Here is a 23,979-nt window from a genome sequence, read left to right as displayed (position 1 = left end):
TCCGATAAAAACAACAATTTGTCAGATTGCGCCTTTGCCTGTCGATGACGTGCCACATTCGAACCGTAACGCTAGAGCAAACAGACAATAGTAATAAAACAGAGTCGGCATTTATCGTGTCGATTGTATACCCTTTCCATTAAAAAATTACGGTTCAAGCAAGCCAAGCTGTTTGCGTTATGTGTCGAAAAGTACTGCTCTATATAGTACACACGCGCAGAACGAAAGATGCCATCTAGCTTCTCCTGATTCTTTGCTCTGGACTGAGTTCCACCCTCCCTGTTTTGGGAATGAGTATTGATCGCTTTTCCGTGCCGTTGTCGTTTGCTTCGACTGTTCCAACATCAATCTTCAAACTTTGCTTGCTCACTGCCTGGCACGAAGTCGTTCCTATTAAATCATAATATACTATATATAATATATATATATATATTTTTTTTATTTTGGTTCCTTTTTTCCTACGTTCATTCATCGGTATTCACTATTCTCCAACTTCCATAGAAAGCCATCCTTAGTTCGTTCGACTAATAGAAAGTGCTTCTACAGCGAAAAGCGTCTCTCAACGCTGAAACTATGTTTGTCTTTGATACATTGTAGCGTCTTGGAACTGCGACAAACTTTCCAGCTTTGCACTTGTAGGATTCCAATAAATTTTACCATAACAAGTCAAGGCCAGGTTAGAGTAGAAAGACGTCCAAATCTGTGTCCATGACCACCACCGAATTTGCGTCGTTACCCTTGTGGCTTGTCCCAATCGATAGAATTGCTTTCTGTAATCCTTGATAGAAATCTGAAATGTCCTTTGTACACCTTGGGTTCTAAGCTGAACAACGTAATTCGGGCTCCACACAGTCAGTGAAGCATTGCAGCTTATAAAACGGCATTCTTGTAAAAATGTTTGTGTATTTCTGTCTGGGAACGAAGCCGGAACATAAATGAAGTACAATATTACAAAATACCCTGAGCACTGTTCAGCATGCCGAGGCCTTCAAGCGAGTACAGAAGATTCTCCGGGGTGGCATCGGTTTCATTCTCCAACCATATTTGAAACATTTTCTTGGCCTGCAATTCCACCTCGGTCGTTTCACTTTCAAAATATTCCACCTAAGACAAAGACACAAAAGAAAAAACCATCAACTTACGTCCGCTGTTTTCCAAACTTAAAATGACTTTTCCGAGAAACGTCCCTCCCACACTGGACAAAATTCTTACAGGCTTGAAATGGATCACGCGGTTAAAGAACTTTTCCTTATTGATTTTCTTTTTTTTACATTGATTTAAGCTATATCGGTTTTCCGTAACTTATGACTTGATCAATACAGTTCAACGAAATTTAAAGCTTACATATTTAGTGTTTCCAACCTAAAAGTGCGTCTGTTTGCGTCTAATACTACAGCGTCCAAGTGCCCACTCTAACTTAATGATATGCACACTTTGCATATCATCTTGTCACTAAAAAGAACTCTAGTATCGCGTCCGCTCCGGCTTCACTGGTAAGTTATTTCACACCGCATAAATTACTGCAAAGGTTAACGCGAAGTACAGAGGAAAACAGTAAATAAAAACTTCAAAGATGTCATATTTACCTCGTCTGGTCCAAAGCCAAGTTTTGGGGCGAGAAGTTTCCATTTAATTCCAATTTCCTTGGCCAGGAGAACCAGTTGCTCCATGGTGCAAAGAATAGGTTTCTTTCCTAAATTTTCTTCTTCAACCGCTTCCTCCACTTCATCTGGTTTTACATTGGCTTCGTCTGGTCCTCCTTCGATTTCCGATGTACTTGATACTGGATCTGCTTCTGGTTCCATTTGCTCCACTTCACCAGCATCATCCACTGGTTCCGGTTTGACATTGGGCAACACATTTACTGACTGCTATACGAGACGAGAAAAGAAATGAAAAATCATAATTACACATATTTTATTAGAAGGTTACGCATAGTGGAAATTGGTCAGGAGCACAAAAAGGGACCAATATTCAACCATGCGATCTTGGTACGTACACAGCGTCGTCGTTTTAAAGCGTATAATTTTTGACCTTTTACGCGCGCAAAAGTTTTCTTAGCACGAAACTCCGTTGCTATAGTCTTTGTCAGAACACTTGCATTTTGTGACGCACGCCCTTTTGAGTATGATTTTTGATATTATTAATACTTCTACGTAAAATTACACCAAGTTTTGAAATCCATATACCTAAGGAGAAAAAACTTAACAAAATCGAAAAAAAAAAAAAAAAATACGAAAACGAACTTTAACCCTGTTTCTTGTACCTGAATGTCCTTGGCCAACTTGCGAACGTGCGTTTCCAAATAATCTGGTAGCCGTGTAATTGGAGTGTTGCCATGAGTGAAAAAGTGCAAACTTCTTCGAGCTAAAAGTCGTAATGCACGCCACCCAAAATTCGCCTCATTAACTCGCCTGGAAAGACGTTCGAAAAATTGCACTTTAGACAAGAAATAACTCAAAAAAGTAAATGGTGGCTATTCTAAACTTCTGATCAGCTTGAAATTTGCTATTTGCACTTACTTGTATTGACTCTCCACTGAAGGATCAAGCTGTTCGATCGCTTCCTCAAAGTAATGCTCTAAAGTAGGTAAAAAATCTCGGTCTTTGGAACGACAGGCGGCCATGTTATCGGGGCACAAATTCCAAAGACGATTCATTTCGGCACTAGAATAAGAACAACGCAGATTTAATAGACGTTTTCTTTTTTTCTTAAATAGGAAAATCTTTCGTCTTACTTTCCAATAATGCATTTGTGTCTCTTGGAAGCTTCTCGAATCTGATCGCCTAAGCTTCGTTTCATGCGTCTAGGTCGGGCTACTGCGACGGTCTTTTTTTCGCCATTGCTACTGTCGTTGGGGATGTCATCCGTATTTGGGGCGATGGTCGGTCGAAATTCCGGACAACCATCGTTCTTCCAGTTGCTCCATAACTCCTCGCGCTAAAATTCGAGCTACTTAGATGGATGCAATGGCTATAGCTTTTCTTTCAAAAGGTTTATCTGTACCTTAAGAATGTGACGAATGGACTGTGCGAACGAAGCTCCGTCCGGAGGGGTATCTTTCAACAAGCGGTAAACTTGATCGGTAGCCTCTGTGATCCACGTAGTTTGTTCTTCACTCAATTTGTGTGTTTCCCTATAAAAAAATTTTCATTCTTGAAAGTAAAAAACTACAACACATAAAACTGCGTGTAAACTTACTGTTTAAACTTCACGGGTGAATCAAGATATTGGAAAATAATCAGGAACTGGAGCAGAATATAGCGTCTGAAGTTGGAGTCGCCCAGCTGAAGCTCCAAAAGATTCTGACTCGTCAAATATTTGGCGAAATATTGCTGGACGTTCCCAGCATTTGTGCTGGTTTCATCTATACCGACATCTGCCGACACATCTGCCTCATCCCATTTGGAACGATTCCGCCGTTCATCCAATTTGATTGTAGAAAAGGCTGACAAAACGTCATTGGTGTGCTAAAGATCAAAAGTTATAAATACACAGGATACAGTAAACTTATATGAAGTATACAGCTACCAGGCAGAACGTTTTCCAAGGGATTTTCGTATAACACTGATTGGGATTTCGGAAGAAGTCTTGTAGAGACCAAAATTTTTTGTACAGATTATAGTCAGAGCCCAAACTGTAACACACGAACATAAATTGAGGTATGTAATTTCCAAATAACGCATCATTCACACAATACCTCTCCTCTACTTCCATTGCATCTTTTTCTTTTTCTGTAATATCGGATCCATCAGAAAGATCCTCTTTACCTCCAAATGTCGTTAGATTGTCTAAATTAAATTCGCTGACTACGTTGAGTCCAGACCGCTCAGAGAAAGGGAAAAATTTTGCTAAGAACAGAAGAATTCGGCCACAGAAAACTGTATTTTGGCTACGGGATAGGCGCCTCAGCAAATCTTAAATAAAAAGAAAAAAGAAGCTCGTCAATTAAAAGTAAACTCACAGAATACTAGGACTAACAAATTTTTTTTAACAAGCATAAAAATAAATAACCATAAAAAGATTTGATTGGTAAGAATATTTGTGCACTACCAAATTAGAAAAGGTTAAATTTATACTCATTCCTCTTAAAATGATCAAACATTTACTCATCACACACCTGCCAAACAATCACCTTGTGGTAGGTGTTTTTTAAACATCAGAATAAAAATGTGTCATACCATTGCAAAGACGCAGTAAGGTGTTTTTACATTGATTGAAGAATAGCTCTTGCTTCCAAGTTGACACTTTCATTTCAACCATGTAAAAGATTTCTTCACATTTTCCCAGAGATAGGATATCAAAGGCATCTGTGAGAAGGATCACAGGCAGTGTTGGAGAACATATCAGAGCTACAGCACAATCTAAGCTCAGCTGCAAAAGTTTTTCAAACAATGGTATGGAAAAAAATGGAGAATCATTCAAAAATTTATCTCGAAAAGCCTGATCCCAGATAGCTTTTTTATCTGCTTCTCTATTTCATCAAAGATTTGTTAGCAGTTGATGAGGAAAACATATTTTGCATGTTTTTTTTTACCCAATCAGATATGTGTTGTTGGTTACAAGCAATGCCTTTATTATGGGTTGTTCCCCAAAGTCAAGAGCTTGTGAGATGGATTCCTAGTGAAATACCAAAATACGTTAAAAGTTGTGCCGCTTAATTTTTTTCACCATGCACTTTCAATTTTAATGCGTTGCAATAAACAAAATTTAAACTGTAAACTAAGTAGTGACATAATTTATCATTATACCAGGAACTCGTAGCGGGTTTTTTCGAAATCAGTTTTATCCATTTTAAGTTTCTATTTGGTTGTTTTTCTTAACTCTGAAACAACCTTAAACCTAAAATTTTTTGCACCGCTTCTTCTCCCAACAAGGTCTCAGTAACGGCGTCGTAACGTGCAGACGATAAATACGCCAATGCTAAAGGCTAGGGCCTTCCAAAGAATCGATTCTTTTCAGGTCTTTTAACGATTCAATACTTCACCATCTAGCCAACACATACTTCACATTTAATCCGTGAACAGATTACGTGTTAGTACGTATTATTACTATATAATACGTATTATTCCTATATATTACGTCCTATATATTGTATACATCCTATATATTTACATCCTATATATCCTATATACTACGTATAATATGTATTAATAACTCACGTTATCCGTAAAAATTTAAATATGGAATAGACAAATTTTACAGAAATGGATAGCCCTCATCAAGAGATATCCATTTCTGTAAAATTATTGCTTTAAAAGGATCTACTAGAGTAGTAAACCGATAAGCAATTTTTTTTTGTAGGTCGGTGTGGTTTGACGGGTAGAATGGAATTTCCTGCCACAATAAAAATTTTAATCGGGAAAACTATTACTTAAAAATTTTAAAAAATTGACGAAATAGATAGATCTTGATCATTTCTATCCATTTCTGTAAAATTATTGCTTAAAAAGTAATTACTCGAATGGTAAACCGGTTAGCCATTTTTAGGGCAGGTCGGTGTGGTTTAACGGGTAGTGGGTAATCCCCTCCTCCCAGTCATATATGAAATTAAAATATTAATTATCGGGGAAACTGTAAGCCCGAAATTAATAAATTTTCCAGAAGTAGATAGCTCTTGGTGAGGGCTATCCATTACTGTAAAAGTTATGAAAAAATATTCACAAACAAAAAAGTTTGAAAAAGAACGAAATTTTTGACTTATATCTATTAGGTCCAGTATATCTATAGAGCGCAAAACTTCAAAAAATTCTTGTCTCAAACTTTTTTGTTTATGAATATTTTTTCAGGTGCCCAAGGTTAACCGTGGACGAATAGGTCTACGTTAATTTGCGTTAAAGAGGTTAGCTATCGCCTAAAATAGTTAACTATAGGCAAAATGGCTAAGGTGGTCGTTAACTATTGGTAAAATTTTTTGAGAGACGCACACCTCTGGTTACGACAGCACAAAGGGAATACCTGTAATGTCATGCAAGAATCCGCTTTCCTCTACATAGGCTTGGAGCTGATGTTAGCACTAATAAGTCAACGCATCGGCAAAGGGTTATCTGAGGTGAGAGAGCAAATACTATTCGTCAAATTTGATTTAAAGTTAGATTTTAAAATTTAGATTTGTATTTACTGCCATTAAGCAATGTCCCATATCATACGATCGTTCAATCAATTACCCTATGGAAATGGGTAACAAAATCAAATGGAACGATAAGCTAGGATCCGTATTGCTTATTTCTGACAATTATTGTTAATCCTACGATTCCAATTAGAGCTTGACATTGCAGTGGTATTAAGGGACACATCCTTCTTTTTCTTTTAAACCATCATAACGTTATGGACGAAAATTTAAGACAAGAAAGCAAATGTGTGATATATCGAGAATAGTCTATTTTTTTCTGGTTTCTTGGCTTTAAATTGCAATTGCTAACCGCCAAAGGGGAACGGCGGGGAACGGAATGTCCTAAGGTACTGTACGTGACGATAAAGGAAGGGTAAGAATATTATATCTCATTTGTTATTATCAATGCCATAGGCTAGTGGGGTGCATTAGGGCGACAAAAATTCTTATAAAATGAAGACAAATCAAAATTGGAATCAGTCGAGTGGGCTCATCGATCAGCAACGGTAGTAAAGAGAGTGTTATCGAGTGTTATCCAGCCGTTGCCTACCAAGTCAACTTTCACTTACCATCATGGGTAAATATCTTACGTTCTTCGAAATTCTGTTAGTATGAAATCCACCCGGAAATCCAGTTTTCTCGAAGAAACTTGATGATAATTGCATTCTTTAGTGGCAGCTGAATTAAGTTTTTTTTTATGTTCTCTGAAGCAACATCTTGTAATTATGACTTATGAGTAGTCTAAACTAGGCTCGTTCACTGATTCTTGGATTTTGCGAAAACTAGTCACATCATTTTGATAAGATTCTTTGTTTGAATCAGTTGTTAAATCGGATTCTATTTCAATTTTTAGCTAACTATGGCATCATGCTGCTGTTGGCTGTTGTTTCTTTGATGGCTGGAGGGGCCATGAGTGGACCGATGGGCTCGTCTTCATCTGGGTACTACACGACTCCGGCGTCCTACTACACCACTATGGCTCTTGATTACTACACAACGAAGAAGGCCGAGTATTATACGACGACATATGCTTCCCCTAGCTACTACACCGAGCCCCCCAAGTACTACACGACCAAAGCACCGGAATACTACACCACTACGTATGCTGCTCCGACGTACTACACCGAAGCCCCCAAGTTCTACTCGGCCCCAAGTTACCACACAGAGGCCCCGGTTTATTACACTTCAACATACGCTACCCCGAGCTACTACACCGAGGCTCCCAAATACTACACAACGACTTACGCTACACCAGGCTACTACACTGAAGCTCCTAAATATTATGCTGCCCCCAGCTACACCACCACTACCGTTGCCTACTACACCACAACAGAAGCAGCCAAATATTACGTAGCTCCGACTTACTACACTGAAGCTGGTCCGTCTTACTATACTGAGGCTCCACAATATTACACCACAAAGGATGCTGAATACTACACAACTAAAGCCCCGGAGTACTATACCATGAAAGCTGAATACTACACCACCGCTTACGCTGCTCCAGTTTACTACACTGAGACTCCTAAATATTATTCGGCTCCAAGCTATTACCAGACCGAGGTTCCACAATATGCAACAACGTACAGTGCTGCACCAAGCTACTATACAGAAACCCCCAAGTACTACACCACCACCTACGCGGCCCCGGCTTACTACACCGAGGCTCCCCAATACTACACCACAAAGGCCGCTGAATACTACTCGACTGCAGCGCCGGAGTATTACACCAAGAAACCGGAATATTACACCACAACATACGCTACTGCAGCTTACTACACTGAGGCTACCAAGTATTACCAGGCTGAAGCCGCACAATACTACACTACAAAGGCTTCCGAATATACCACAACGTATAAACCACCAAGCTACTACAGTGAAGCTCCAAAATACTACACAACAACCTATGCCACTCCCAGCTACTACACCGAGGCACCGAAGTACTACTCAGCTCCAATTTACTATCAGACTGAAACCCAAAATACTACACCACAAAAGCACCAGAGTACTACACTACCACCTTTGCCGCTCCAAGTTACTACACCGAAGCTCCTGCTTACTACACAACAACCTATGCAACCCCATCCTACTACACTGAAGCTCCCAAGTACTATTAGTTGCGAGTATTTGCTTAGTACATCAAGCTCGATGATGGGATCTTCTAATTTTGTTAATCATTTGCAGTTGTCGTTCCAAAATAAGTAATTCCCTGCCATATAATTTATGCATTCACTATAGTCGATCCATGCGAATGTGGTTTCTAAATTCAATGTTGAATACAGATATTATATCGTTATCAAATGCAATGGTTATAATTAATTCTCCATCAAATAAAAAAGATGATCGAAATTTCGATTTGGGTATGTGCAGTGTTGTAATTGCTGGACCCAATTTTAAATAATTTCAGCATTAGAAACATTTATCAAATGATATCACGGACAGTAACAAATATATGCCATGAATTTGCACTATCAGTTTCATATATTGTCGCCCTGATACATTGCGATAGCACTTTGGCATTGTGCAGAAGAAGCAAGTGATTAAAATCCACTGTTCTGTACCCATCTACATTGAACAGTATGGGGTAGGGAAAATTGTCTCAAGGTGTACAGTATGTATCTGCACCGCTATTGGGAGTTCAGAGTTTCCATTGAAATTCGTATTTCAAGTAAATGTTAACAAATTTGGACAATAGATATTAGAATTCATAGTTTGCCAGTGTGGCTTTTTGTTATTAATAAAAAATTGTTGGGCTAAGCACTTGATTGACATGCTAGTATCCTCCAGAACTGGCAGGATGTTGGCGCGGATCATTTTGCTGTACTATATGATGCCCATCGTGACATCAGCTGATAACTCTTACCTCTCTATTCAGTCTTGCATTGGAATGGTAGGCCAATCTCATACCAACGCTTAACGTTTCGAGTTGTAATTGCTTACAGACTCTTGGTTACTATAGCAATCCCATCATTGGGAGGGCGCCATGCCCAGTCATTTCAAGTGCCGCTACGTTTAGGAATGCACATAACCATAATATACCGTGAATAAGGCACCAAACCATGCTGATAACGCAATCGTGCATTTGCCTTCCTAAAAGTAACTATAATTTAAATTCTGAGAAACTACTACGCAATGTCATAAATGAACAATATCTTGAAAATAGGGACGAATATCATTCAACGTTGTTATAAAACAAAAAACTTTATTAAGTGATTTAAATATCGAATTATTATCTAGCACTCACGAATTAGGGGGTAGCATCACACACCAGCACCGTTAATGACACACAGGAATCCTCCGTATCACTTTGCGGCCGGTATTGACACTAATGCGTTCATGCACAGGCGAAGTGTTATTCCAGGTGTGCGGTAAAAATATAAATTGTCGGGATTGGTCGGGATTAATCATTTACGCCGATACATTCAAAGAGATTTTGTTTGTCTTTAACCACATTTTGCATTGATTGAGTGATCCCAGTTATCACAACGCGATCGTGTAGAATGAAGCTCTACATGACTATTACGCCCTCCTTCTACACCGCCACATCCTACGCTCTAACCAGACTTGCCGTGCGATCAATATTTTTGGTTTGATCGAATTCAAACTCATCTGGAAATGAGTTGATCGCGCGATCAACTCAACTACGATGAGTTTGAGTTCGCTCAAACTCATCCTTGCGATCAATTTTTGATGTATTTTTGAAATGCGCTGTCTAGCGGTCAATAAAACTAATAAATTCAAATGTTTTAATGACAAAAATGCTAAGACTATAATTCTAAATCTAAACAGTAGATGGCGCTTAGTAAGAAAATTTGAGGTTAAAATTGAGTTTGATTTCGATCAAAATTTTTGAGTTTGATTTCGATCAAAAATTGATTTCGATTACGGCAAGTCTGGCTCTAACCTAGGCCACGAAGTATGAACAGCTGCTCGTCGCAGCTCTATCTAAGGAGAAGTGACGTCCTATATCACGCCATGGGACCCCTGAAACAGAGCTCGGCGTAAGTCGCCCCTCCCAAAAATGGAGCTTCAAACGAAATGACGACTTCAACGTGGGCTCTTATGGAAGAACCCGAGTTTTCAGTTTTTTAGCAAAAACTGGTTAAGTTTACAGTCTGAGAAAAAAAAACTATTAATGTTCAGGAAACGGTGCATTTTTTGACACATTTTTCGGCTCTGTTCTGCATTTCTAACTATTTTTAAATAATAAATGAAATTTAACCACAAGGCGCACTTTAATTTTTTTATTAGTGCAGCCCCCGCAAAGCACGTTTACGGATTTGTTTGTTTTTACACTACTACTCCCGTGGACTGTGGAAGGTTGATTGTTTTTAGGAAAATTGTTTAAAATTGTTTTTTATGCAAACTAAAAAATGAGTATGGGTTGGATTTACTGGTTACATGAGGGCATCCACGACAACAGCAGTGCACCATTTTTGTACACTCCACTTAAAAACGAGGTACGTCAAGTGATTTTAAATTCTGTCCTAGTTCGTACTGAATACAGACATGGAACTTCCCACGGAGTAGTGTGCAAAAACAAACAAATCCGTAAACGTGCTTTGCGGGGGCTGCACTAATAAAAAAATTAAAATTGCGCCTTGTGGTTAAATTTCATTTATTATTTAAAAATAGTTAGAAATGAAGGACAGAGCCGCAAAAGATAAAAAAAAATGCACCATTTTATGAACTTTACCTTTTTTTCCCCCAGACTGTTAAGTTAACCAGTTTTTGCTAAAAAAACTGAAAACTCGAGTTCTTCCATAAGAGCCCACGTGAAAGTCGTCATTTCGTTTGAAGCTCCACCTTTGGGAGGGGCGACATACGCCAGCTCTGTTTCAGTACAATGCTGTACCGTTATTCCTCCTTAGATAGAGCTGCGACGAGCAGCTGTTCATACTTCGTGCCTAGACTACTCCTAAATACGCCCGGCTTCAAGCTGCTAAACTGAAGCTCCAATTTACTACAACAAATGTCCAAGCCTATAGCTATGTCATACCAGTTATTTCCGATCGACGGGGGGTTTTCGACTAGTCATTTGGGTGTACGAATTTCAAAATAAAAATGTTTTTTTAAATATATTTTTTATTTTTTTACTTTTCGTATTTCTTCACACTTTTTGTATTTTTTCATATTTTTTTTACATTTTTTCATATTTTTTCGTATATTTTCATATTTTTCATATTTTTTCATATTTTTTCATATTTTTCCTATTTTCCAGATTTGCTAAAATTTGTTAAACTTTTTTAGATCTTTTTTTACATGTTTTTCACGCTTTCTTACAAAAAAAACTCTATTAATCCTAAATAATTAAAAATGTACATTTTCTTCAGCAAATGAAGCCAAAAATTAAATTCACTGTAAAATAAAAGCAAATAAGTGCCGGATCTTCAGAACCCTAGATTTTCTATCCCATGTCCTAATAGGGGAGACCGGACCCATATTGGACACTGTACCACCTTGTACAGTGTCCGGAAAAATAGTAAAATAAGTTTTAAAAATCTCATTTTTATATTTTATGTTAGTTTTTATGCATTCTTCATGTGTTTAAATTTTCATGCATTTATGTCAATTATTTTATGAGTTATTATGCAAAATAAAAAACACGCTCAAAATTTACAAATTTTTCCGTTCAATTTATTGAGTTAACTCTTTCATTTAGTATTGGAAAATGAAACTACGTGCATGTATGTATTCGGTAGCCATTCCTATACACGCTGTAAAAAAGAAAAATTTATATGTGATGTACTGTGATAGTTATCACGCTTTTACCGGTATAGGGTGTTTTGGGGGAATATTGGACGATTAACTTGGGTGAAATCGGACAGCAAAGGGCGTGGAATGGGAGGAGCCTATTCAACGCGCGAAATTTAAAATTCCAGTTGACTAACAGATACGTAGCGCGCTCATTTTTACGATAGATAGCCAATAACTTTTAATTTGTATGTTTCTAGGTGCGTTTTCATAACAATAAATTAAGATTAAGATTTTGTTGAATTAACGATGCATTTTATTTCTGGTTGAACTGGTTTAAGACACCTTAACTGGAACATTTCTCCGTTTGACATTTGATTTAAATTTTAAATTTACGCACAACACAACACATAAAAAACAATGAGATTGGATCTTCTAGGTTTCTCTTGTGACTGGACGACAACGTTAAGTTGTACTTTAAATGAACATCACCGGACAAAACAGTGATTTAGAATTACAATTGTGCATGAACTAAGTTGACTTAAAATGAAAATTCACTAACCAAACACAATAAATTGAAAAGAACATCGAGCTATAGGTTAGTAATTGCTCTTTTTTTAACAATACGACCAGTACGTGTTATTTGAGTAACAGTTTTTTCTTGAGTATTGTAGTTTTCGTCATCTTCTTCGTTGACATTGATCGTTTCTTCTTCGTTTTCATTTCTTTTTGATTTTCTTGCCTTTTTCTCAATGTTATTTCTGTCTGCTGGCTTGAAAATGTTCTTCGGTGCTAACTTTTTTCGCTCTCGTTCTTTCTTTTTTATGTCTTTCTCTTCTTTTCGTCTATTGTCTTCGTCAATTTTCATCTTCTCTGGCGTATCGGTTAGAATCCTTGTGCTACCAGCACGATTGTTGGCCCTGGGTCGTTTTGCCAATGGGATGTTTTGGTTAACTTGAGTCAACGGTCTGATTTCCTCCAATGAAACAGCAACAACGGATTCCAATGGAGAACAAAACGGAGGAGAACTAGCGTGATTCAATGAAGAAGCAGGAGCAGAACTTAAATGATTCAATGATGACACCGGAGCAGAACTTGAAGGATCCAATGATGAAGCCGGAGCAGAACTGAAAGGATCCAATGAAGAATCCAGATCTGAAGTAGCGGAAGCGTTTGAAGAAGTCATAGCACAATCAACCGGAACTAAATCATTAACAAAGATAATGAAAGTGACAACATAAAATAGCAGAAGATAAAATCTGGCTTACATGGTCTGTCGGTCACAAATGAGGGAGCAAACCTGGAAGGGTTTATCATGAACCGATTAAAAGGAAAAATTCCTGTTGATTGGAATCCAGCAATGATATTTTTTGGAGTAATAGCTTCTTGGTATGGCCCATTCGACAGTTCTGCAATTTCCTTAATAGAAATCCGCTGACCTGGATTGCGATTTAACCAATCATTTTGGCTTTTCCCGCATGCCCGTTTGAATGGGCCAAACACACTTACATCCAAGGGCTGCAAAGCATGAGAGCAGTGGGGAGGGAATGTCAGCAAAATTATTCCATTGTCTTTCACGAAGGAGACTGCCTGATAGTCAAGGTGACTCGAGTGATTATCTAACAAAAGCAATACAGGATTGCTTTTTGAACATTTCACAAATGATTGGAAATGTTGTAGGGATTTAAAAAAACTGAACCCAGTCATCCACCCGGATTCATGGGCAAGTCCTATGCATCCAGAAGGCCCTTTTTCAAACATTACTGGCAGTAATTTTTTTCTTGGGAAGATGAATACTGGGGGCACAGAACCACCAGCCATATCCATCATGCTTCTCATGACCTCCCGTGGTGTCCATGGCAGTTGGTAAACACCGACCAGCCCACCGAGGTAGGCCGTCAGTCCAACTGCCGTTCGTCACCTCACAACAGAAGACTCGAGCCAAGTAACGTACTCGCAGGTACCTTACTTCGGCGGCAACCGGGTCCCTGTGATTATGATCCCCTCCGGGAGCCACACCGCACTCACCTTCTACGCGGCCGCAATGGACATCCCGGAGGACATTATAGCTCCTACAAGTCAGGGAACCCCTTGGAGTACCCCTAGCCCCCTGCGAGTAGCAGTTTAAGTCGAGGCGATCGATCCAAATTGGTGAGCCGAATGTGTCACGCGACTCAGTTAGCATTCGGCCCTCATAAATAAGATGAGGCATGTCCTCATCGGACGTTGACAAATCCATGTTTTTATAATAAAAGACAGCAAAAAAAGATTTTGGAGAGTGATGAAGTATGCGTGCGATTAGGGTGATGTATGGAAGGTGAGTGAGGTCTAGTCTCACTGACAATGAGTTAACCGCACCTAAAACTGGAATTTTCTACACTTACGCTCTAATAACTGAGAAACATGTACCAAAGGGTCAGAACAAATTAATACTTAATATTTCATTAAATTACCACTCCCTTTCGGGACGAAATGTTCTCCTTGCAACCAACTGGTAAAAAAGACGGACAAATAAAAAAATGACTTGTTTATCCCAAATTAAACAAATACTCGAACTAATCTGCATACTCCAACTAGTCTTATATTAACTCTGGCGTTTCTGATGTACAAATATGTACTGCAACATGGAGGGTTGATATTACCCTTGATACAAGAAAAACATCCTTCCACCGGCACACTTTCTAAAAAGTGACGTACATGACAATTAAGATAGCACATACAAGACAAATAAAATAGCAGAAGATAAAATCTGGCTTACATGGTCTGTCGGTCACAAATGAGGGAGCAAACCTGGAAGGGTTTATCATGAACCGATTAAAAGGAAAAATTCCTGTTGATTGGAATCCAGCAATGATATTTTTTGGAGTAATAGCTTCTTGGTATGGCACATTCGACAGTTCTTCAATTTCCTTAATAGAAATCCGCTGACCTGGATTGCGATTTAACCAATCATTTTGGCTTTTCCCGCATGCCCGTTTGAATGGGCCAAACACACTTACATCCAAGGGCTGCAAAGCATGAGAGCAGTGGGGAGGGAATGTCAGCAAAATTATTCCATTGTCTTTCGCGAAGGAGACTACCTGATAGTCAAGGTGACTCGAGTGATTATCTAACAAAAGCAATACAGGATTGCTTTTTGAACATTTCACAAATGATTGGAAATGTTGTAGGGATTTAAAAAAACTGAACCCAGTCATCCACCCGCATTCATGGGCAAGTCCTATGCATCCAGAAGGCCCTTTTTCAAACATTACTGGCAGTAATTTTTTTCTTGGGAAGATGAATACTGGGGGCACAGAACCACCAGCCGCATTTACAAATGCCAGCATGGTAACATTTGTGCCTCTTTCAGCAGATACGGTTTGCTGAACCTAATCAAGAATGTGTAATAGAAATTAGTTTAATACAAAGACAATGAAGATTTAAAATGTTAGGGGCATAACCTACTTGTTTAGTTCCTTTTGCTGCTATCACGTTTGGTGGTTGCATTACAGTTGGGTTGTTGGTCTCGTCGCAATTAAACACTTGATAGGCTTTGAATTTGTGTTTTACAACTAAGCTCTCATACTTGTCATAAAAATTGTCCACAACAGGCTTATTAAACCCAGCTGCCCGTGCTTGACTCGTTGCTTCCGGTTTTCTTATTGATAAACTCTGATTGCGTTTTAGGAAGCCACTTAGCCAATCTTCTGATGCTTGTCCATTTTTATGCCATGCCGTTGGAATTCGCGTTCCATTAGCAATAGCAAATGATAAAGCAATAACTTTTGTTTCCTTTGGTGATAGTCCGTGATTAATAAGAGTGCACTTTTTCAAGTATTCTGCTAACTGAGATTCCATTTCAGAAGAAAATATTTGCGAAGGATGAGTCTTACGTTTGATTTGAGCAGTGAGGAGAAACAGCCCACTTGAGGAGAATCGTTTGGTATAAAATGCAACTGTAGATGGTTTTAGGTTGAATTTCTCCGCTGATTTCCTTATTGAAGATTTTCCACTCAAAACATCGGAAATCGCTCCGTGTAATGATTCTTCAATTGGCTTTTCTCTCTTTGCAATATAATTCCTCGGCATGGTTTTGTTAGACAGGACTGACTTGTTTGAAGTAAGGAAACTGCAATGTTGGAAAAGTATCGTTGAAAGTGTGAAGGCTTCTTGCTTTGACTTGCTGGTAGGCCTAGTAAGGAAACAATAATGTTGGAAAAGTATTGTTGAAATTCTGAAGGTTTCTTACTTTGACTTGCTGGTAGGAAGGCAACTGGAATATTGGAAAAGTATCGTTGAAAGTGTGAAGGCTTCTTGCTTTGACTTGCTGGTAGGCCTAGTAAGGAAACAATAATGTTGGAAAAGTATCGTTGAAATTCTGAAGGTTTCTTACTTTGACTTGCTGGTAGGAAGGCAACTGGAATATTGGAAAAGTATCGTTGAAAGTTTGAAGACTTATTGCTTTGACTTGCTGGTAGGCCTAGTATAAGAAAACATTAATGTTGGAAAAGTATCGTTGAAAGTCTGAAGGCTTCTTACTTTGACTTGCTGGTAGGAAGGAAACTGCAGTTTTGAATATAGTTTATCGCTGAAAGTATGATTGCTGCAACTGGGCTGAATGTGAGGCAACAGCAGTAGGCCTACAACAAATTTACAATAACAGTATAATTATATTAAAAGTTTAAAATTATGCAATAATTAACAAATGTTACAAATGTTACATTTCAATTACGAGAAGAGTCATTAACTTGTGCCATATCTATGCCTAGGCCTACATCAAACGATTTAGTGACTGGACATCGACAAAATTCTGCTGTTTCATCATTAAAGAATAAGCCACAACTATCGTCAAGCCAAAAAATTACATTACCAGTAGTTTCTTCCAACGTTATGAAGCACACTTCATTCACAAAATGCTCTCCTCGAAAACTAGCAGCCATTAGTCTATTCATACATCACGACAAAGCAATGGCTACCTGCCAATTATAAAGAATCGATTGATATCCAATCGATTTTAAGTTCCGCCCCCCTCCATGTTCGCTTATCATTATTTTCTATTATAAGATTTTTTTTTTATTTTATAGGAAATCACTTTAAAAAATTATACATTTAATTAGTTGTGGAATTACCTATATTCCAGATTTTTTTGGTTGAAATTACTTAATCCCATCTCTTTATTTAGACCCTGTCTAAAGTGGTACAGGTCGCTGTACAATTTCACCCCGGGTAGGTCAAAAAACGACCGAAAATTCAAACCTCTATAACTTTTTTTACATTCAAGTTATGAAGTTGAAAAAAATTCAGGAGGTGCGCGGAGGGGTAAAATTTAGTTAAGTAAAGAAAAATGTATTTTTTTTCAAAAGGATGGGAGAAAAGAGACGAAAACCGGAACTGTCCAATATGGGTCCGGTCTCCCCTAGAGCAGTAAAACATCCTGCGTTGTGCGTTTTCCACAAATGCGAAAATCTCATTTGTGTCCAAGTTGGTCTGCTACGGCTGCAGCGTCTTATGGAGAAACCAACTTCTTCACGTTAAAAATTAAGTTTTTATAACTATAATTTATATTTCCCCCTTTTCTTCCTAGCAGTGGGTACCCTATTCATCTTTTCATTTCCCAATATTTTTTTCTAGCTCCAGTTCTATCTACTTTATTTTTATTTTATTTTTGTTTGTAAGTTGCTCGTCTCTTTTAGCCGAAGAATTTCGTTTGCTGCCAGAAATTCGTCTGCTACAAGGGGATGAACAACAAACCATTCACAAACAATAGCTAAATAAAAATAGACCAGATAGAACTAGGGCTAGAAAAAAAATTGGGAAATGACAAAATGAATAGGGTACCCTCTGCTAGGAAGAAAAGGGGGAAAATCTTAATTATATTTATGAAAACTTGAAGATATTTTTTAACATGAAGAAGTTGGTTTCTCCATATGTTGGTTTCTCCATTATCCACAAATGAGATTTTCGCATTTGTGGAAAACGCGCAACGCAGGATAAACATCCTGCGTTGCGCGTTTTATTATTACTGCTCTAGGGGAGACCGGACCCATATTGGACAGTTCCGGTTTTCGTCTCTTTTCTCCCATCCTTTTGAAAAAAAATACATTTTTCTTTACTTAACTAAATTTTACCCCTCCGCGCACCTCCTGAATTTTTTTCAACTTCATAACTTGAATGTAAAAAAAGTTATAGAGGTTTGAATTTTCGGTCGTTTTTTGACCTACCCGGGGTGAAATTGTACAGCGACCTGTACCACTTTAGACAGGGTCTAAATAAAGAGATGGGATTAAGTAATTTCAACCAAAAAAATCTGGAATATAGGTAATTCCACAACTAATTAAATGTATAATTTTTTAAAGTGATTTCCTATAAAATAAAAAAAAAATCTTATAATAGAAAATAATGATAAGCGAACATGGAGGGGGGCGGAACTTAAAATCGATTGGATATCAATCGATTCTTTATAATTGGCAGGTAGCCATTGCTTTGTCGTGATGTATGAATAGGCTAATGGCTGCTAGTTTTCGAGGAGAGCATTTTGTGAATGAAGTGTGCTTCATAACGTTGGAAGAAACTACTGGTAATGTAATTTTTTGGCTTGACGATAGTTGTGGCTTATTCTTTAATGATGAAACAGCAGAATTTTGTCGATGTCCAGTCACTAAATCGTTTGATGTAGGCCTAGGCATAGATATGGCACAAGTTAATGACTCTTCTCGTAATTGAAATGTAACATTTGTAACATTTGTTAATTATTGCATAATTTTAAACTTTTAATATAATTATACTGTTATTGTAAATTTGTTGTAGGCCTACTGCTGTTGCCTCACATTCAGCCCAGTTGCAGCAATCATACTTTCAGCGATAAACTATATTCAAAACTGCAGTTTCCTTCCTACCAGCAAGTCAAAGTAAGAAGCCTTCAGACTTTCAACGATACTTTTCCAACATTAATGTTTTCTTATACTAGGCCTACCAGCAAGTCAAAGCAATAAGTTATTAAGATACTTTTCCAATATTCCAGTTGCCTTCCTACCAGCAAGTCAAAGTAAGAAACCTTCAGAATTTCAACGATACTTTTCCAACATTATTGTTTCCTTACTAGGCCTACCAGCAAGTCAAAGCAAGAAGCCTTCACACTTTCAACGATACTTTTCCAATATTCCAGTTGCCTTCCTACCAGCAAGTCAAAGTAAGAAACCTTCAGAATTTCAACAATACTTTTCCAACATTATTGTTTCCTTACTAGGCCTACCAGCAAGTCAAAGCAAGAAGCCTGCACACTTTCAACGATACTTTTCCAACATTGCAGTTTCCTTACTTCAAACAAGTCAGTCCTGTCTAACAAAACCATGCCGAGGAATTATATTGCAAAGAGAGAAAAGCCAATTGAAGAATCATTACACGGAGCGATTTCCGATGTTTTGAGTGGAAAATCTTCAATAAGGAAATCAGCGGAGAAATTCAACCTAAAACCATCTACAGTTGCATTTTATACCAAACGATTCTCCTCAAGTGGGCTGTTTCCTCCTGCTCAAATCAAACGTAAGACTCATCCTTCGCAAATATTTTCTTCTGAAATGGAATCTCAGTTAGCAGAATACTTGAAAAAGTGCACTCTTATTAATCACGGACTATCACCAAAGGAAACAAAAGTTATTGCTTTATCATTTGCTATTGCTAATGGAACGCGAATTCCAACGGCATGGCATAAAAATGGACAAGCATCAGAAGATTGGCTAAGTGGCTTCCTAAAACGCAATCAGAGTTTATCAATAAGAAAACCGGAAGCAACGAGTCAAGCACGGGCAGCTGGGTTTAATAAGCCTGTTGTGGACAATTTTTATGACAAGTATGAGAGCTTAGTTGTAAAACACAAATTCAAAGCCTATCAAGTGTTTAATTGCGACGAGACCAACAACCCAACTGTAATGCAACCACCAAACGTGATAGCAGCAAAAGGAACTAAACAAGTAGGTTATGCCCCTAACATTTTAAATCTTCATTGTCTTTGTATTAAACTAATTTCTATTACACATTCTTGATTAGGTTCAGCAAACCGTATCTGCTGAAAGAGGCACAAATGTTACCATGCTGGCATTTGTAAATGCGGCTGGTGGTTCTGTGCCCCCAGTATTCATCTTCCCAAGAAAAAAATTACTGCCAGTAATGTTTGAAAAAGGGCCTTCTGGATGCATAGGACTTGCCCATGAATGCGGGTGGATGACTGGGTTCAGTTTTTTTAAATCCCTACAACATTTCCAATCATTTGTGAAATGTTCAAAAAGCAATCCTGTATTGCTTTTGTTAGATAATCACTCGAGTCACCTTGACTATCAGGTAGTCTCCTTCGCGAAAGACAATGGAATAATTTTGCTGACATTCCCTCCCCACTGCTCTCATGCTTTGCAGCCCTTGGATGTAAGTGTGTTTGGCCCATTCAAACGGGCATGCGGGAAAAGCCAAAATGATTGGTTAAATCGCAATCCAGGTCAGCGGATTTCTATTAAGGAAATTGAAGAACTGTCGAATGTGCCATACCAAGAAGCTATTACTCCAAAAAATATCATTGCTGGATTCCAATCAACAGGAATTTTTCCTTTTAATCGGTTCATGATAAACCCTTCCAGGTTTGCTCCCTCATTTGTGACCGACAGACCATGTAAGCCAGATTTTATCTTCTGCTATTTTATTTGTCTTGTATGTGCTATCTTAATTGTCATGTACGTCACTTGTTAGAAAGTGTGCCGGTGGAAGGATGTTTTTCTTGTATCAAGGGTAATATCAACCCTCCATGTTGCAGTACATATTTGTACATCAGAAACGCCAGAGTTAATATTAGACTAGTTGGAGTATGCAGATTAGTTCGGGTATTTGTTTAATTTGGGATAAACAAGTCATTTTTTTATTTGTCCGTCTTTTTTACCAGTTGGTTGCAAGGAGAACATTTCGTCCCGAAAGGGAGTGGTAATTTAATAAAATATTAAGTATTAATTTGTTCTGACCCTTTGGTACATGTTTCTCAGTTATTAGAGCGTAAGTGTAGAAAATTCCAGTTTTAGGTGCGGTTAACTCATTGTCAGTGAGACTAGACCTCACTCATCTTCCATACATCACCCTAATCGCACGCATACTTCATCACTCTCCAAAATCTTTTTTTGCTGTCTTTTATTATAAAAACATGGATTTGTCAACGTCCGATGAGGACATGCCTCATCTTATTTATGAGGGGCCGAATATCCATTTTTTTTTTTTTTTTTTTTTTTTTTTTCTTCCTTTTATAAATTTTTTTTGGGGGGGGGGGGGGGGGGGGGAAAGGGGGGGGTTTGGGTAGTGTATATGTTGTGCACTATCGATATTGAGATATGTTTTAATGAAACCTAAGTATAGGAAAAATTCACGATTACGCAACCCGAAAATCTCCATCGTTTAAAAAAAAATCATTAAAAAAGTCCTAAGGGTTCAGTAATAAATGAAACAATAATTTTGGCGCCTTAAAATCGTGTCATCAGCTTTGACAGATTTTTTCAATTTACGGGTTTCAGAAATGGAATAAAACTTTCAACAAATAATATTCTTGAAGGAAATTCTTTCCTCTTTCAATCTGATATTTGAGTTTATTATTTCTCCTTAGAGGAGTTACTGAAAAATCAATTTGATTAACGACACCTATTCTTGAGGCAAAATGGCCTGGCAACGTTGGGGCAGTTTGCGGGTATAAAATCTCTGTCGTCTAATGTCAAAATGGTGAGTCTTAAAAAGTCTGTCAATTTTTGTTAAAGATGGTTAGGCATTACATTAGAAAAACTGAACGTTGTATGTATCCAGATGGTTACATTTTGAAAGCTGTTAAGAAAGTTGTTGCTGAGAAACAAAAGTAGTATGTGATGTTTCCAAAGCAACCTCCATCCCAAAAAGATCTATACTGAGATATGTCAAAAATTTCTTGGCTGCTGGAATTCAAGATGAAGCTGAAGCAACTACAAGCATTGGGGGTTACCAAAAACCTCGTAAGGTAAATCTACTTATAATTTTTCTGTGTATGTGTTGCAATGTTAACTCTTTCTTGTTCGCTCTAGGTTTTCAGCAGCGAACAAGAAAGCAATCTTAAGCAGTTACGTCAAAAGGGCCAGTGACATTTATCATGGAATCACTACCACAGACATGAGAAGATTGGCTTATCAGTACGCTACCCAAGAAAAATGTATTGTCCCTCTTTCTTGGTCGGTCAAGAAGGAAGCTGGAAGAGACTGGCTATCTGGTTTCATGCGAAGACATCAAGACCTTTCAATCAGAAAACCACAGGCAACATCTCTAAGCAGAGCTACCAGCTTCAACAAGCATAACGTTGATTCCTTCTTTGACAATGTTGAGGTCATAAGGTCTAGAGGCATTCCACCTTCTCGTTGGTTTAATGCTGACGAGTCTGGCTTTACCACAGTTCATGCACCTGATGGAATTATTGCTCGAAAAGGAAGAAAACAAATTGGTTCCATAACTTCAGGTGAGAGAGGCACACTGGTTACAGTCTGCCTTGCAGTATCTGCCACAGGAACGTCTATTCCACCATATTTTGTCTTTCCACGGTAACATTCCTTTTAACTGAAATGTCGTCTTTTGCTAACATATTTGTCTCTTTATTTCAGAGTTCATTTTAAGGAATATTTCCTCAATGGTGCCCCTCTTGGTTCTGTTGGATCAGCCAATAAGTCTGGCTGGATGTCAGACAAAGATTTTGTTTTGTTCATGAAACATTTCATACAAAACGTTCGGCCTTCGAAAGAGAACGAAGTTGTTTTATTTCTCGACAACCACTCCTCTCATCTGTCGATCGAGGTAAGCCTATTGCTTCTATTCAAATTCTAGCCTTTTAATTATTTCTTATCTTATTGTATGTTCAATCTATCTAGGTATTAAATTTGGCGAAAGACAACGGAGTGGTCATGATAACTTTCCCTCCGCATTGTTCTCATAAGCTTCAACCCCTTGACAGAAGTGTGTTTGGTCCATTTAAAAGATACTACAATTCGTATTGCAGTTCATGGATGAAGGTCCATCCAGGAAAACCTATGAGCATACACAACATCGCAGAGCTGGTTGGATTAGCCTTCCCGCTTGCAACAACACCAGCAAACATCACGTCTGGGTTTAGAGTGGCCGGGCTAGTCCCATTTAATAGATTTATCTTCGATGGTGACGTCGACTTTGCTCCATCTTTCGTCACGGATCGTCCTTTTAATTCATCACCAGTCCCTCCTATTGATGACTTCATAGAAATCCCAGCATCCAACGATAACATCGTCGAAGAAGGCCAAACTCCCGTTCCAGTCCAAAAAGACCAAACTCCCGTTCCAGAGAACCACATCGAGGCCAATGTTTCAACTACAATTCTACCCGACTTGGACAACATTGTGGTTATTTTCGAAGAAGATCCTTTGGCGACAGTTGAAAACGTTAATATTTCACTAGATGTTCAAAACGGAGAGGTAGGCCTAACTTTATTTCAATATATTTGCTGCAGCCATTAAATTCAATTTTTTTATAGACATTTGACCTGAGAGGTGTTCTCGAGGAGGATTCCAATAGAAATCCAGTGGAAATTATGAGACCCTACCCTAAAGCTGGACCGAGGAAAGGAAGCAGCACCGGCCGAAAACGAAGCACTGCCATCCTAACTGACACACCTGTTAAGGCCCAGCTGGAGAAGGAGAAGATGGCCACTGATGCGAAGAAAAACAAACTTGGCAAAGTCAGAAGAAAGTTAAATCCAACACCAGTGAAAAAAACTGCCAGAAAGTCAAGAAGAGCAAACCAAGAAAACAACAACCCAACCATTCCAGTGCAAAATTTACCCAGACCCTCTTCCAGTGCTCAAAATTCCTACCCAGCCCCTCTTCCAGTGCTCAAAATGGATTAACTGATTCTTGTTTCTGTATTATGTGTCAAGAGAGTTTCTCTGAAAGCAGGCCCGGTGAAAAATGGGTGCAATGTGTGAAATGTTTGTTGTGGGCCCACGAAAACTGTGTGACCAAGAGTAAGCGGTTTTTATGTTTCGATTGTTCTTAGTTTTGTTGATGAATGGCCAATTTAATTTGTGATTTTCAATTTACTGATGTATCGTTAACATTTCCACAAAGAATATACTTTTGAATCTTAACTTTCTTTATTTATTTATAAGTTTTACTGATGTACCGTCC

The 23,979-nt window shown here is 38.2% G+C and overlaps 5 protein-coding genes, 1 long non-coding RNA gene and 2 pseudogenes across 9 annotated transcripts; 4 read left to right on the top strand and 4 right to left on the bottom strand.

The window, feature by feature from the left end:
* Positions 1-883: 883 nt before the first annotated feature.
* On the bottom strand, positions 884-4,914 carry LOC116921334 (THO complex subunit 1). Of its 4 annotated transcripts, none has more exons than XM_045173060.1 (12): positions 4,752-4,914; positions 4,538-4,620; positions 4,182-4,474; positions 3,701-3,917; positions 3,532-3,637; positions 3,202-3,470; positions 3,007-3,136; positions 2,738-2,940; positions 2,523-2,666; positions 2,267-2,414; positions 1,587-1,871; positions 884-1,104 (listed from the first exon to the last, which is right to left on the bottom strand). In XM_045173060.1, exons 1-12 carry the CDS (start codon positions 4,791-4,793, stop codon positions 949-951), a joined length of 2,076 nt encoding a protein of 691 aa, XP_045028995.1. In that variant the 5' UTR covers positions 4,794-4,914; the 3' UTR covers positions 884-948. The 4 variants fall into 4 exon arrangements, 2 of the variants coding, with proteins under 2 accessions (XP_045028995.1, XP_045028996.1); XM_045173061.1 differs by having other exon boundaries at positions 1,587-1,868; XR_006646217.1 differs by lacking the exon at positions 884-1,104 and adding an exon at positions 2,000-2,118 and having other exon boundaries at positions 1,749-1,871.
* Positions 4,915-6,562: 1,648 nt separating this feature from the next.
* On the top strand, positions 6,563-8,410 carry LOC123471535 (annotated as a pseudogene).
* A 4,596-nt stretch (positions 8,411-13,006) lies between these two features.
* LOC123471377 (MFS-type transporter clz9-like) lies at positions 13,007-13,633 on the bottom strand. Its single transcript, XM_045172614.1, has one exon. The coding sequence runs from the start codon at positions 13,631-13,633 to the stop codon at positions 13,007-13,009; it is 627 nt and encodes a 208-aa protein (XP_045028549.1).
* An 819-nt stretch (positions 13,634-14,452) lies between these two features.
* On the bottom strand, positions 14,453-15,684 carry LOC123471533 (MFS-type transporter clz9-like). The gene is made up of 2 exons (XM_045173058.1): positions 15,251-15,684; positions 14,453-15,174 (listed from the first exon to the last, which is right to left on the bottom strand). The coding sequence occupies exons 1-2, from the start codon at positions 15,641-15,643 to the stop codon at positions 14,485-14,487; spliced, it is 1,083 nt and encodes a 360-aa protein (XP_045028993.1). The 5' UTR covers positions 15,644-15,684; the 3' UTR covers positions 14,453-14,484.
* Positions 15,685-15,707: 23 nt separating this feature from the next.
* On the bottom strand, positions 15,708-16,732 carry LOC123471534. The gene is made up of 5 exons (XM_045173059.1): positions 16,656-16,732; positions 16,325-16,425; positions 16,179-16,265; positions 16,035-16,121; positions 15,708-15,977 (listed from the first exon to the last, which is right to left on the bottom strand). The coding sequence occupies exons 1-5, from the start codon at positions 16,723-16,725 to the stop codon at positions 15,882-15,884; spliced, it is 441 nt and encodes a 146-aa protein (XP_045028994.1). The 5' UTR covers positions 16,726-16,732; the 3' UTR covers positions 15,708-15,881.
* A 1,530-nt stretch (positions 16,733-18,262) lies between these two features.
* On the top strand, positions 18,263-18,778 carry LOC123471532. Its single transcript, XR_006646216.1, has 3 exons — positions 18,263-18,362; positions 18,593-18,693; positions 18,753-18,778. It is a non-coding gene; the product is annotated as an uncharacterized LOC123471532 (long non-coding RNA).
* A 14-nt stretch (positions 18,779-18,792) lies between these two features.
* On the top strand, positions 18,793-20,706 carry LOC123466306. The gene is made up of 4 exons (XM_045173057.1): positions 18,793-18,830; positions 18,888-18,974; positions 19,032-19,755; positions 19,832-20,706. Exons 3-4 carry the CDS (start codon positions 19,135-19,137, stop codon positions 20,519-20,521), a joined length of 1,311 nt encoding a protein of 436 aa, XP_045028992.1. The 5' UTR covers positions 18,793-18,830; positions 18,888-18,974; positions 19,032-19,134; the 3' UTR covers positions 20,522-20,706.
* Positions 20,707-21,190: 484 nt separating this feature from the next.
* Positions 21,191-23,699, top strand: LOC123471376 (annotated as a pseudogene).
* Positions 23,700-23,979: the final 280 nt, after the last annotated feature.

The sequence above is a fragment of the Daphnia magna genome, linkage group LG4 (assembly GCF_020631705.1).
Source record: "Daphnia magna isolate NIES linkage group LG4, ASM2063170v1.1, whole genome shotgun sequence".
Classification (NCBI taxonomy): domain Eukaryota; kingdom Metazoa; phylum Arthropoda; class Branchiopoda; order Diplostraca; family Daphniidae; genus Daphnia; species Daphnia magna.
The sequence above is the reverse complement of the archived record's forward strand: the minus strand, read 5'-3'. Positions and strand labels throughout refer to the sequence as shown.